Source organism: Diceros bicornis, chromosome 27, assembly GCF_020826845.1.
Source record: "Diceros bicornis minor isolate mBicDic1 chromosome 27, mDicBic1.mat.cur, whole genome shotgun sequence".
Lineage (NCBI taxonomy): Eukaryota > Metazoa > Chordata > Mammalia > Perissodactyla > Rhinocerotidae > Diceros > Diceros bicornis.
This window is the reverse complement of record NC_080766.1, coordinates 43,976,378-43,991,636: the sequence shown is the minus strand read 5'-3', so window position 1 is coordinate 43,991,636 and position 15,259 is coordinate 43,976,378. Positions and strand designations below refer to the sequence as shown.

Here is a 15,259-nt window from a genome sequence, read left to right as displayed (position 1 = left end):
CCCTGGTCAGTCTGGCTGGAAGTTTATCAATTTTCTTCATCTTCTCCAGGAATCAGCTTTGGTTTTGCTGACTTTTTCTTTAGTTTTCAGTTACCTTGATTTCCACCTTGTCCCTCCCTCTGCCTGCTGTGGCTTTCATTTGCTCTTCTTTTTCAAGTTTCTTCAGTCGAAGTTTAGCTGGTTGGTTTGACATTTTTCTTCTTTCCGAATGGAAGCCGTGAGTACTATGAAGTTCCCTCTCCTTTCGCTGCGTCCCACAATCCTCTCTGTGCCCACGGTCCTGGTCTATAACCCGAGGCTTTGAATGAGCTGATCACCACGGTCCTGTCTGGCTCTGATTCCATGATTCCTGGATCCAGTACTCGTGTTCTAAGGGTGAGAGAGTTGGTGAGGACCCACACGCAGTGGGATTTGACAGCAGGTAAACCGCTAGGTGTAAGTGGTTGGACTTCCACATCCTGCAGCCTGAGGCTGTTGCAGCTGGAATCCTCCGTTCATGTTTTCACTCACCAGAAGGACGTGAGATAAGGGAACAGGGAAAGCTGGCTGGGCGGCAGGGATAATCATGCCTGGCAGGAGAAAGCGGTGTTTTCATTGTAAAAGTCCCCTGGGGGCAGGGACTTCCCCTGCCTCTTCGCTTCTCCCCCTCTGAGCTCCTGGCAGAGGAGGGCAGGAGGAGGCATTTGGGATCAGTGGAGGTGCATTCTGTGGGAGGGCAGCTGAGCATCCTGTCCTGGAAGAGCTCGGATCAAACCCCCAGCCCCGTGCCAGCTCTGCCGTCTGTGTGATGCACGCATGGTCTTGCACATCCTGAACGTCCATATGCCCAGCGAGGCCAAGCAGTTGGTGTACCTAATGGACAACATTCAAGAAAGGAGAGCAAAGGTTCTGGTTTTGAGCCGGCAAGCATGGGGCCAGCAGATGGACTGGTTCCCACTCTGTGTGTGGACTTCTCTGCATCAGCTGTAAGGCGCCCCTGGATGCCCTATAGCCTACTTACGTAAAGTCAACTTAACATCAGCTGTTTTCCAGCAGCATGGATCTTACTCAAGAGGCCTGCTCAGCCAGCCTGGCAGCCGCCTTCCTGCAGGCACAGACCCTCCCGCAAACTCAGGCGGGAGTTAAAACTGGACCTAAAAAGGGGCCCAGCACCGGGTTGACTGCATTGTAAGGGACGGGCAGTCCATCTCCAATCTAGTCACTGTGAGGCAGTCCATTTTGGGGGAGCAACTTCTGCCTGCCACACGATATTTCCAATCCCTCCCACAGCCCTACGAGAAAGGGGGTGCCATCTCCTCTTGCTGATGTGGAGACCGAGCCTCTGAGAGATCAGTTACAGAGGCTGCAAACGCAGCAGGTCCCAAGAGAGGCCACGGTCCTTGCTGCACCCTCTGCTTGGCCCTCTGGACAATGTCGTGCATTCTGAGAACCCTTGACTCCGAGGAGCTAAGGCGGACTTTGGAGGATGACTGAAGGAGTGGATGTGTATGGGTTTAAAAGCATTGATGTGTGTAAAGGGCTTAGCCCGGGCCGGCCCAGGGAGCACTCTGTTTCGAGTTTGCTGGGATATTGTTGGTGTCGCTGCTATTTCAGTACCTCCTCTGTAGCTTCAGTGGCCTGATCTCCACGTTGCTTTTGGCTTTCCAGGCTGTGGACACACCCCTGCTGCAGCCCCAGAGACCCCAGTGCTCCATTCAAAGCCCAGCGGGCCACGCTTTTTCCACATCCCTCGACTTCCTTTAAAACAAGTTAAGAAATGCAATTTTGAACACATAAAAGGGAGACGAGTCATTTTCCCAGTTATGCTCCATCTTCACACTTTTTCTACTTCCTTTTTTAACCAGCATAATAGGAGAAAAGCGATATCTTGTTACTGCCTTAATTTGCATTTCTCTGACTCTATTGACTTGAGCATTTTATCACGTTTGTGAGCCCTTTGGCTCTTTTAAGTTGCCTGCTTTTTTTGAGGATTGATGTTACATTTTCCTTGTTGGTTTTTAGGGCCTCCCTGTTCCTTCTATACCCTGGTCAGTGTTAGGCATGGCAAACACCTTTCCCGTTCTGTCCTGTGACCATCAGCACTGCCCACAGCGGAAATTCTTGTTTTGATGTGAGCAAATGTACTAACTTCTTTCCGATGGTTTGTGTTTACTGAGTTTCCTTGAGAAATCTTCTGTAACCTGAGGTCACAAAGATGCCCCTAACTCCTCCCTGTAACCTGGAAGTTTCACCTTTTACCCCTCCTGGAGTTGACAGTGGTGTGTCCTGTTCAGGGAGGAATTCGGCTTGATTTTTCTCCCCACAGAAGCCCAGCTTTCCCATCACCATCCACCGATCAGTGGATCCCTCCCCGTTGATCCGCGAGGCGCTGGGCACTGCTTACCTGAGGGTCTCTCTCTGAGCTCTCCGATGCTCTCTCATCATTGGTCCCTCTGCCTCTTCTTGGGCCCAAACTGGACTGTTTTGTTCCTGTGGCTGTACAGTCAGTCTCACTGTCCCGCAGGGCAACCCTTACAATACCCTAACCTAAATTCTTGGAAATAAACTGTTCCCGGCCCCTGGCACACAATTTAAATCAACGAAATCCACAGGGGGAAGAGGATTTTCTTGGCCATTTAGTTCTTTCTCCCTTCGCACCCCCAGTGGAGGAACTCCTTCCAGAGACTGTCTAAAGTGTGGCCAGGCATCCACCTGGCTGAGGGGCCTGTGGCTCACACCTGTACTTCCAGCGAAGGCCTTGGCCCCTCCTGAACAACCTTGTCCTCACAGGCTCCAGTGCAGAGAGTCTCCCCAAGGAACAGTTCTGGGCACGAGGAGCCTGGCTCCTGGCCGAGAATAGGTAGGTGGTCACAAAGTCTTCACCCACAGGCCACACGAGGAAGCTGCCCCCCGCCCGCCAGGCCTGGGGCACAGCCAGGGCCCTGCCGTCCAGGAGGGAGCTGCATCAAGGATTCAGGCACAACGGCCTCACTCCTAGTACATCTGCATTCCCAGCCCCGGGCCTCCATTAAGAGGCCTCCCTAGCGGGTCTTGAGGACACTTTTCTGACTCTGACTCAGTATTCAGTGCCTTTCCACTCCCAGCCCGCCCTCCTCCTCCTTCCCCTCCTCCCCCATCAAACTGCAGGAGGCTTTTGTCCTGGGGCTCCCCTGGCATGACCCACACCGAGACCCCTTCCATGGGGCATGATGAAAGGGAGCTTTCATCCAGCACTTCCTCAGGTTCTAACTTCTTGCTTATACCATCACATTAAGTGCCTGAAGCCTTCATGTTCCTTCCATTTGGGCTTCTTGCTGTAAACTTGACAGCTCAGCTCTTTCTCCAGCTCAGCTGGGCCTGACAGGGGGAGTCACCACCCTCCCACTACACAGACGAGGAAACTGAGGCTCAGAGAGGTTCTGTGAGTCAGTCGTGGGCCAGATCTCAAGATCTTGAGGTCTGGTTTAGGCCCCTATGTGAATTCAGCTCTGAGTTAATCTGTTTGTGGCTCCCACGTCCCCTGTGCTAAATTGGAAGTTCCTCGAGGGCGACAACTATTTATTTCTGAGCTGCCATTTCAAGAAGCCTTTGTGGAATAAAGGAAGTCCACCCAGATGAGAACCAGCAAAGGCCGTTTATACAGAGCGGCAGGAGCAGGGGTCCACCACCATCACTCGGGTTTGGCAGAGACTCAGACGAGCAGGGGAGGGGACGGCTTAGAGTGGAAGAAAGGAAGGCTCAGCTGTGCCCTGCTGGAGGCTGGGGCCAGGGGAGCCTGTGGGCTCACACAAGCTGGGTGTCCTGTGTGACTGGTTAGGGAACAAATCTGGCTTTTCTGGTTGTCCTGAATTGGAAGTGGCGACAAAAATTAGGGAAGCTGTCAGTCATGGCCAAGTCCTGATTGTTCTGGGCCGATGGCTGCAGGGGCTGGTCGCTGCAGAAGGTGTGGGTCGGAGTTCTCTCCACGTGCATATATGGCTTGGCCATTGTCCTTTGTGTGTTCAGTCTCAGCACAAATACAGCAGGTGCTAATGAATGCGTGTCGAATTGATTAGAATTAATTTGCAGGACTTTATCACTTGCCTGAGTCTGAATGTCCGGGGAGAGCTCTCACTTTCGTAAACTCAGTCCCTCGCCCATTCCTGCATCCAGCGGGAACATTTCCAGGAAGGTACAAAACTCACTGTGTCTGTTAACCTGGAAAACTCTCCCCTTGTGCATGTAGATGAGGCAAAGATAGAGAAACGAATCCACATGGACTGAATATTCGTCAAAGCAAAGACTGTTCGTGTCTGCACGGATGGGAGTGGGGTGGAAGCGGGAAGAGGCTATTTTAATTAAACAATAGAGGGACAGGATCCCACCGGGATTAGCTGAATTCGGGGTTCCCCTTGCTGTTAATGCACCCAAATTGCCTGTGCCCGGGGCTCACAGGATGAGGCATGTTCTGGAAGCTGGGCGGCCTGCCTGGTTTCACGTTTCCCAAATGAGGGAGCCAAGCTAAAACCCAGAGGGGCAAGCCCACTGTCAAGCAGGCCCCATGTACCCTGTGTCTCTCGGAGGTTTTGGGGGTGAATTTAGGGTACACAGTGTTTACTTAGAGCCCCACGCTCTCCAGGGACCCCAACCAGGCACAACATCACAGGATGTGGAGTCCAACCCCCACGCCATGGCCAGCCCGAGCCTTGGGTCAGGGTCAGGCTCCCGGAGCACAGACTTGCCCCCTACCACTGAGATGCCAGAATCTTCCCTACAGTCATTCTAGGATCCACCCCCCAACACACACACAGCTGCCTCCGGGGTGGTCCCTGCCCTAGATATTCAGATACATTAGAGGACCTGGATCCTTCTGCGTACGAATGTCTTCACTCTTGCCCTGTGAGTGGCTTATTTTATAGCACGGGTTCTTTCCAGAAGCAATGCAGTTTCCTCCCACTCTGCTTTTCTGTTCTCAGCTCAGGAGAGGAGAGCAGGGGCAGGCCTGGGTGCGTTGTTAACTCTCCGTGCCTCCGTTTCCCCTGGTTAAATGGGGTTAGTAATGGTGATACCAGCTCCGAGGGGCTTTGCAGGCTTCTGTGAAGTGCTGAGGCCAGAGCCTATCGGGCTGGGGGCCCATAACGACCTGGCATAACCCCGCTGTGATTTCCTTGACACAGACCTGCGCCCCCTGGACATCTTGGCAGAGGCGGTCCCTCTGGATGGCGTCGCGGGCGGAATCAGGGTGATGCGGGTTCAAGGTGTGCGAGGACTGCAGCTCTCGGCCGCTGCCCCCCACGCCGTGAGCTTCCCTGCCTCGAGGATTTTCGTCAGATGCGACCTGTTCCCTGAAGAATTTTCCATCGTTGTAACCTTGAAAGTTCCCATTCTTCCCCCTAAGGTCAGTCACGCTTTTTATCCTCGTGTTAGAATGGCCTGATTTTCTTTGCGGTGTTGTCGGTGCCAGAGCCTGCAAAGGGCACGGCTGCTCCAGGTTCTGACGAGGCACCGGTCAAGGCCTCCTGGGGTATCTTTGGGACCAAGAGTGGCCAGTCTTGATAGGTGGTGAGGTCCCCATTACTGCAGGTGTGCAGGCAGCCTGTGTGACCACTTGCTGGGGGTTTGTACTGGTAATTCCTGCAATTATCATTTTTCTGGTGTGCTAACCTGTCAAAGGCTAGGGATAATGCTAAGAGATTTTAGTTTGACAAACTTTCGCAGGAAAGGTAAACGACAAAATAACAAAAACATACCCTTTTGGGATCTGTTTACCTGTGACTTGCAGCCCCATCCACCGCAGATCCAGCTAACCTTCCCAGGCTCCCCAACTAGGCTGGAAGCCCCCTGGAAGGCAAGGACCGAGGGCGGCTGCCACCCTTCTCCACGGGTTCTAGGACAATGCACTTCACAGTGTGCAACAGAGTCTTCGTGTTTCCAAGTCAGAATCCTCCATCCTCCTTGAGTGTGGGTCTCCTCCTTGGTTTTCTCTGTTGAATGAGTTTCCACCCTGAGAGTTTCTGTTGACTTCTAGTTCACTAAACCTCTCTCCTTTCCTTCCGTCGAATCTGCTGTCAAACCCAACTGCTGAGTTTCCAATTCCAGTCATTACATTTTTCAGTTCTATAATTTCCATTTTCTTCTTTTTTACATAAATTCCAGTTTTCAGGTTAAAGTCTTTGTCTCGTCAGCTACTTTCTTGACTGTGACTCCAATATCTGGATGAAACGACTCCATTCTACGGACGTCTCCAATATGCGGGTCACCCAGGGGGCTGGCTCTGCTGTCTGCTTTATCTGTTTATTTTCTGTGATGCTCAGTAATTTTTTAACAGCTTTATGGAGATATGATTCACATACCATACAGTTCACCCCTTTACAGTGCACAGTCAATCATGTTAGTATATCAACTGATATGTGCAACCCTCACCACAGTTAGTTAGAGCATCTTTATCACCCCAAACAGAAACCCTGTGCTCGTTAACTCTCACCCCACTCCCCAGCACTGAGCAGCAACTAATTTACTTTCTATCTATGGGTTTGCCTATTCTGGACATTTCATATAAATGGAATCATATAATATACAGTCTTTGCAACTGTCTTCTTTTATATGGCATGTTTTCAAGGTTCATCTGTGTTGTAATGCGTTATCAGTACTCCATTCCTTTTAATGGCCCAATCATATTTGACTGTGTGGATATACCACATTTTGGTTATCCATTCATCCGTTGGTGGACGTTTGGGTTGTTTCTCCCTTTTGGCTATTATAAATAATGCTGCTATAAACATTCATGTACACATTTTTGTATGGACATATATTTTCATTTCTCGTGGGTATATACTTAGAAGTGGAACTGCTGGGTCATATGGTAACTCTATGATTAACTTTTGAGGAACTGCCAGACTGTTTTCCAAGGCTGCTGCACCATTTTACATTCCTGCTAGCAGTGGATAAGGGTTGGGATTTCTCCACATCCTCACCAACACTTGTTATTATCTGACATTTTGATAGTAGTCATCCTCATGGGCACGAAGCAATATCTCATTGTGGCTTTGATTTTCATTTCCCTGGTGAATAATGATGTTGTGTATTTTTTCATGTGTGTATTGGCCATTTGTGAATCTTCTTTGGAGAAATGTTTATTCAAGTCCTTTGCTCAGTTTTTAATTGGATTATTTGCCTTTTTACAGTTGACTTATAAGAGTTCTTTATATATTCTGGATGTAAGTCCCTTATCACATACGTGACTTTCAAATATTTTCTCCCATACTGTGGGTTATCTTTTCATTTTCTCAGTAGTGTCCTTTGAAGCACAAAGCTTTTAATTTTGATGACATCAGATTTATCTATTTTTTTCTTTTCTCACTTGTACTTCTAGTGTCATATCTTAGAATCCAACGCAAAATCTGAGGTCATGAAGATTTACTCCAACATTTTCTTCTAAGAATTTTGTAAAATTAGCTCTTATATTTAGATCTTTGATCCATTTGAGTTAAATTTTGTATATGTATATAATTGCTGTATATGTGAGGTAGGGTTCCAATTTCATTCTTTTGCTTGTGGATTTCCAGTTGTCCCAGCACCATTTGTTGATGAGACTATTCTTTTCCCATTGAATGGTCTTGGCACCTTCTTGATGTCAATTGACCATAGATGTATGGGTTTATTTCTGGACTATTAATTCTCTTCCACTTATTTGTCTATCCTTATGCTACTATCACACTGTCTTCATTACTGTAACTTTGTAGTAAATTTTGAAATTGGCAAGTATGAATTTTTCGAATTTGTTTTCAAGATTGTTTTGGCTATTCTGAGTTCCTTGTAATTCCATATGAATTTTAAAATCAACTTGCCAACCTTTACTAAGAGGTCAGCTTGGATTCTGACAGAGATTGCATAAATATGTAGATAGATTGGGGGAATATTGCCATCTTAACAATGTTTAATCTTTTGATCCATGAACATGGGATGTTTTCCCACTGAGCTAGATCTTATTTAATAAAACAGAAACAATGTTTTGTAGTTTTCAGAGTATTAGTTTTGCAGTTATTTTTTTCCTAAGTATTTGTCCATTCCATCAAATTTATATAATTTATTTGTATACAGTTGTTGATCGCATTTCTCTATAATCCTTTTTATGTCTGTAAGGTTGTTAGCAATGTCTTCTCTTTCATTTCTGATTCTAGTAATTTGAGACTTCTCTCTTTTTTTTATGATCAATGTAGCTAAAGGATTGTCAATTTTATTGATCTTTTCAAAGAACGAGCTTTTGGTTTCATTGATTTTTCTCTATTGTTTTTCTACTCTCTATTTCATTTCTTTCTGCTCTGATCTTTATTATTTCCTTCCTTCTGCTTGCTTTAGGGTGAGTTTGCCCTTCTTTCTCTGGTGTCTTAAAGTGTAAGGTTAGATTATTGATTTGAGACCTTTCTTCTTTCTTAATATACTTATACGTACAGCTATAAATTTCTCTCTAAGAAGTGCGTTAGCTGCATCCCATAAGTTCTGGTATTTTGATCTTTGTTTTCATTCATCTAAAAGTATTTTATGATTTCCCTTTTGGTTTCTTCTTTGGCCTTATGGTTATTTAGGATTGTGCTGTTTAATTTCCACATATTTGTGAGTTTCCACAAATAGTGGAAAAAAATAATAGAAAATTTTTTTCTATTATTAATTTCTATTTCATTCTATTGTGGTCAAAGAACATATTCTGTGTTATTTCTATTATTTTTAACTTATTGAGGTTTGTTTTATGTCCTAGCTTATGTTCTATCCTAGAGAATGTTCCATGTGAATTTCTGAAGAATGTGTATTCTGCTGTTGGTGGGGTGTTCTATGGATATTGGTTATGACTACTTGGTTTATAGTGTGTTCAAGTCCTCTGTTTCCCTTTTAATCTTCTCTCTAGTTGTTCTATCTATTATTGAAGTTAGGATATTAAAGTCTTCAACTAATATTGTGGAACTGTCTATTTTTCCCTTTGTTTCTGTCAGTTTTTGCTTCATGTATTTTGGTGCTCTGTTATTATTTGCATGTATGTTTATAGTTGTTATATATTCCTGATGGATTGACCTTTTTATCATTATGAAGTGTCTCTCTTATCTCTACTTACAATTTTTGTTTTGAAGTCTATTTTATCTGATACTAGTAAAATATTAGTGTTTTCCTGTGGTTGCCATTTGTATGATATATCTTTTTTTATCCTTTTATTTTCAATCTATTTGTATCTTTGAATCTTAAGTGTGTCTCCTATAGAGAGCATATAATTGAATCTCATATTTTTATCCAGTCTAACAATTTCTGTCTTTTGATTGGATTGTTTAATTCACTCACATTTAATGTTATTATTGATATGTAGTCAACCTTCACTGTTCACAGATTTTGTATTTACAAAGTCACCTACTCACTAAAATTGATCCATAACCCCCAAATCAATACTCGTGGCACTTTCCTAGTCATTGATGGACATGCATAGAGCAGCAAAACATGTGAGTGTCCAACATGCATGTTCCCGGCTGAGGATGGACAAGGTGACACTGTGCCTTCTTGTGTCAGCTCCTACTGTAAACAAGCGTCTTTTTTGCTGTCTATTTAATAAGTGCCACCTTTTCCACATTTTTGTGCTTTTTATTGGTTGTTTCATTGTTTAAATGGCCCCCGGTGTAGTGCTGAAGTGCTGTCTAGTGTTCCTAAGTGCAAGAAGGCTGTGATGTGCGTTAGGGAGAAAATACGTGTGTTGGATGAGCTTCCTTCAGGCATGAGTTATGTAGCTGTTGGAAGTGAGTTCAGTGTTAATGAATTAACAATAAATATTAAGCACACATTGTGAAATAGTAGGAAATATATATATATTTATGGCTCTGCCCTTGGTTCTTGCTAATATTTTGTCTTTGACCCCGGTTCCTGACACAGAGCTCCTAAATCCCCTGGAATTTCCTGGGTGATAGGAGCATCTTTTGTTCTAATGAGGCAACTCTTGGTGAGCTTCAGGATGGGGGCTGGTCACCAGAAAGACCAAGCCATGATTAGAAGCTTGTTGCTTTCAGCCCTACTCCCCATTCTCCAGAGAAGGGAAAGGAGCTGGAAATTGAGTTAATAATTAATTTTGCCTACATGATGAAGTCTCCATCAAAATCCCAAAAGTATGGGTTTGGAGAATTTCTGGGTTGGTGAACACATCCATGTGTCAGGAGAGTGATGTGCCTCAACTCCTGAGGGACAGAACTCAGGACCAGCACTCAGGACCTTTCCAGACCTCACCCTATGTATCTCTTCATATGGTTGTTTATCTATGTCCTTCAAAATCAGCAATAACAAGTAAACTGTTTTCCTGGGTTCTGTCAGCCACACTAGCAAATTATCAAACCCTAAGAGGGGGTCATGGGAACCTCTGATTTGTAGCCAAGTTGGACAGAAGTTGTGGGGAACCTGGGAACATGCTACTTGTGATAGGAGTCTGAAGTCAGGGGCACCAATCTTGTTGGACGGAGCCCTTAACCTGTAGGGACTATGCTAACTCGGGCTAGTTTCAGAATTGAATTGAATTGAATTGAATTATAGGACACTCAGCAGGAGAATTGGCCAGTGTGGGAAAACACTCACACATCTGGTGTGAGAAGCATTATTTGTGAGAATGAAGGAAAACACAGTGCGTTTTTTCTAGACACACGTAAACCAAGGTTACGTATTGATTAGTTGACAAAAATAAAACCAGAGGCTCACAGGAACCTCTTTATTTCCCCTAGGAGCCATGGTTCAGTATTGGCTAGTTCAGAGTTTGCGGTGACTGTATAGAACAAAATCACCACTAACAATGAGAATTGACTGTAGCTGGATTCATGTCTGCTATTTCGCTTTTTTGTTTCCCGTGTCTCCTGTCTTTTTTTGCTGTGCTCCTCTAGTCCTCCTACACTGCTTTCTTTTGCCTTTGCTGAATATTTTCCAATGTAGCATTTTTATTTCTGTAATGATTTTATGCCTCTATATATTTTTTGGTTTTTCCTTAGTGTTTGTTCTAGGGCTTATCATATGTTTATTTTAACTTAATCAGAATCAACTTCTGATTTATACTAGCTCAATTCCAGTGAGATATAAAAATCCTGCTCCTATATAACTCTATTCCTTTTAGTTCTCTTTTGGGGGGCTTCTTGTTATACATATTACATCTATAAATGTTAAACAACCAACAATATATTATTATAATTATGACTTAATACGCTTTTATGACTTTAAAGAAGGTAAGACAAGAAAGGAAAGCAAGTATATATTTATAGCTTTTGTTACACTAACCTTCTTTATAACACTGCTGGTTCTCTTCACTTTTTCCTGTGGATCTGAGTTACCTTCTGGAGTCATTTCCTTTGCCTCATACAGCTTTGCTCCCATGTGCCTCCTTTGTGCCAATATCATCAAATATATTACATTTCTGTATGTTGTAAGCCTAACAATACATTATATACATATTGTTTTATACAGTTGCTTTTTAAATCAGTTAGGAGAAGAGAGGAGAAAAAATATGCATTTGTATTGTCTTTTGTAATTACATAATTATCTTTGCGGGTGCTCTTTGTTTTTTCATGTGGATTAGAATTTCTGTCTGGGGTCATTTGCTTTCAGCCTGAAGAACTCCATTGAGTATGTCTTATAAGGTGAGCCTGCTAACATCACATTCTCTCAGTTTGTTTATCTGGGAATGTCTTTATTTTACCTTCATTTTTGAAAGATAGCTTTGTTGGCTATAGGATTTTGGGTTGGCAATTTTTGTCCTTTGAGCACTTCAAATATGTCATCCCACTGCCCTCTGGTCTCCATTGTTTCTGATGGGAAGCCAGCTGTTACTCTTACTAGGGTTCCCTTGTGAATGACTCATCGTTTTTCTCTTGCTGCTTTCAAGACTTTCCCCTTGTCTTTGATTTTTAGCATTTTTACTGTGATTTGTCTGTTTTTGTTCTTTTGTGTGTATCTTACTTGGAGTTCATTGAGCTTCCTGGATGTATAGATTAAAGTTTTTCAGTAAACTTGGAAAGTTTTCAACCATTATTTCTTTGAATAATAATATTTCTCCCTTGTGGCCTGACTGCCGTGTAGTCCTCCAGCAGAGCCCCCAGCCCTACCCATCAAAAGTCAGTGAGGCCTCAAACCCTGAAGCCCCCCAACAAGTCCTCCATGGAGCCCTGGGCTAATTTTGAAGAGCCCTGCAGCCCAGAGCTTCACTGAGGCCCCTGCCCTTGCCCCTTCAGAGATTCGGCAGTGTCCAGTGGCTGAAGAATGAGGACACAAGGGGCCATGACCAGATGTTGCTCACGAGGTTGCAGGTGCAGAACCGAGCACTGGGGCATGGGCTGCTACATGGTGTGCAGGTGTCTGTGGGACAAGGCTCCATTGACAACCAGACTCTGCTACTGTACACTTACTATGACAGCATCCAGGAGCTGACAATAGAGGGTCAGGCTCACAAGCCACCACATCCTGATGACCTTCTGCCTGTGGAGGGGTGTTCTTGAGGGAGGAGACTTTGTTCTGATTTGCACACAGGGGCTGCAGGAGCCCCCAAGGGCCCTGTTGCAAGTGATAGCATCTGGGCCATGAGGAGAGGAGGAGCGTGTGAGCATGCTATCCAAGGAAGAGTTCTGTAAAAGCTCAAAGTTGCAATGAAGCAAAAGGCATTTGCCCCTCATGGTCATTCCTAGTGTGCTAGACTGCGTCTGTGTCCCTGCCACTTCCTGTGAGCCAATCTCTGCCCCAGGAGGACACTTTTCTCTCACACTGCCCCAGCACTCGCTCCCAGTAGACACATGCCCCTTAACGCCTTCTAGAGCCAGCAGCATCAACCCACAAAGTGCATCATCAGACGTGTCCACAGCTGAACACATCTCCCTTTTCTCAAGGCCCAGGTTCTGGGATTGTCCCATCCTCATGCCTTCCCTTGGAGTAGAAGTTCTGTTTACAAGAACAAGCCCCTCATGAGATGGAGCAAAGGGCTATTGCCTTCAGAAAGTCACCTGATTATTCCTGTCCTTGCAAAAGCAGTTCTACAGTCTTTCCTACAGGGACAAACAAGGGTCAGGATAGCCTCAACTCCACTCAGGAGCCTCACAAGCCATGGCATTCACAACAGTAACTCAGCGCTGTTAAAACACAGCACACTGCTAAACACCAACAAGGAAGGGAAGGCTTCACTAAGCCTACTGCTGGGACAAAAGACAGCACAGAGGGGCATAAAAGCTGACAGCTCCATGCGCCTCACACACACACTCACACACACCCATCTCCAGCCCCACCACCCCACCATGGCTGCCTCCACCCTGTCCGTCTGCTCCAGAGACCTGAGCTACGGCAGCCGGGTCTGCCAGCCCGGGCCCTGGGGCTCTTGCCCTGACTCCTCCTGGCAGGTGGACGACTGCCCAGAGAGCTGCTGCGAGCTCCCCTGCTGCGCCCCCAGCTGCTGCGCCCGGATCCCCTGCCTGACCCTCCTCTGCACCCCAGCCAGCTGTGTGTGTAGCCCCTGCCAGTCAGCCTGCACCAGCCCCTGCACACCCTCCTGCTGCACCTCCTGCCCCTGCCAACAGGACTGCTGTCTGCCCATCTCCTGCACACTCATCTCCTACACACCCGTCTCCTGCACACCTGTCTGCTGCAAGCCCATGAGCTGTGTGCCTATCTGCTCTGGGGCCTCCCCCTGCTCAGACCCCTCATGCTGCCAGCAGTCTAGCTGCCAGCCCTCCTGCTGCACCTCCTCCCCCTGCCAGCAGGACTGCTGTGTGCCCATCTGCTGCAGACCTGTCTGCTCTGGGGCCGCCTACTGCCCAGCCCCTTCGTGCTGCCAGCCCACCCCCTGCCCCCCGTCCTGCTGCAGACCCTCCTCCTGCGTGTCCCTCACCTGTCGCCCCGTGTGCAGGCCCTCCTCCTGCATGTCCCTGCTCTGCCGCCCCGTGTGCAGGCCCGCCTGCTGCGTGCCCGTCTCCTCCTGCTGTGCCCCCGCCTCCTGCCAGCCCAGCTGCTGCCGCCCGGCCTCCTGCGTGTCCCTGCTCTGCCGCCCCGTGTGCTCCCATGCGGCCTGCTATGGCCCCACCTCAGCCCAGAAGTCCTGCTGCTGAGGGATCTTAAAGGCACCCCAAAGCTCACCCCAGAGCTCACTGCCATCTGCAGCCCATGGATTCTTTACCAGGAGCCCAGACAGCTGTCAAGTCCCCTTCATGGGCTCCCAGTGGGCATTTGCGGCCACCTGGTCACCCACGTGTAGTCCTCAGAACATCTCACCCATTTCTTCAAGTATTGACTTTCCCCAAGTCAACGTGCCCTGCCTCCCCAGCCGGGGTGGGCAGTGACCCCAGCGAGGCCAGCTGGACTCTCCCAGGCCTTTGAAGCTTGCGTGGAGAAAGGAGAGAAGATGAATCACTTGGAGTTGGTTTCTCATCGCTGTGACAGGACTCGGGTGTGGCCCAGCCTCCTCCACTGGTTCCTGAGCTGGTTTCTTTATCTTCCCCTCATTTTCTGACCTGCCAGTCCCTTCCAATAAATTCCTTTCCCGATGAATTTAACTGGAATTCATTTCTGTTGTTTATAACCAAGACCCCTGCCTCACATTCCCCCACATAAGGGTGGTCCTGCCCCTTCAGTGGTGTCCAAAAAGCCCCCATCACTCTGATTACATGTATATCCAAGAGATTGACTCACTTTCAAGGACACAAAAAGTGAATAATCTGACAGTGGTGCCCTGCCCTGGGGAGGGGCCACCCTTCAGGGATGACTTTCCTGACCTCAGACTGTCTCCAGCCCCCCACTCCAGAAGGCTGAACCCCACAGGCCCTTTGCAGGAAGGAGTTAGTGTGGCAGGCAGGGACGGCCACCCCGGGCCTGCTCACAAGGCTGGCCCTTGGCTGGCATCTGGGAATGGGACTTGGGGAGGGTTCCCATTACTGTGGGATAAGAGTGCCTCACAGGGCCTAAACAGTCAGTACAAACACCATGCCCCATCTGCCGTGTGCCCACTTGCTCTGGGGCCTCCCCCTGCCCAGCCCCCTCATGCTGCCAGCAGTCTAGCTGCCAGCCTTCCTGCTGCACCTCCTCCCCCGGCCAGCAGTCCTGCTGTGCACCCGTCTGCTGCAGACCTGTCTGCTCTGGGGCCGCCCCCTGCCCAGCCCCCTCGTGCTGCCAGCCCACCCCCTGCCCCTCGTCCTGCTGCAGACCCTCCTCCTGCGTGTCCCTCATCTGCCGCCCCGTGTGCAGGCCCGCCTGCTGCGTGCCCGTCTCCTCCTGCTGTGCCCCGCCTCCTGCCAGCCCAGCTGCTGCCGCCCCGCCTCCTGCG

The 15,259-nt window shown here is 47.6% G+C and overlaps 2 protein-coding genes across 2 annotated transcripts in view; both read left to right on the top strand.

The window, feature by feature from the left end:
- TSPEAR (thrombospondin type laminin G domain and EAR repeats) overlaps positions 1-15,259 on the top strand; it is a 176,218-nt gene that overhangs the window by 114,338 nt on the left and 46,621 nt on the right. Inside the window, exon 2 of the mRNA XM_058523267.1 lies at positions 5,136-5,356. Coding sequence (XP_058379250.1) covers positions 5,136-5,356 — 221 coding nt within the window. The remainder of the gene's footprint in view (positions 1-5,135; positions 5,357-15,259) is intronic.
- On the top strand, positions 13,242-14,048 carry LOC131392935 (keratin-associated protein 10-7-like). The gene has a single exon (XM_058523253.1). The coding sequence runs from the start codon at positions 13,242-13,244 to the stop codon at positions 14,046-14,048; it is 807 nt and encodes a 268-aa protein (XP_058379236.1).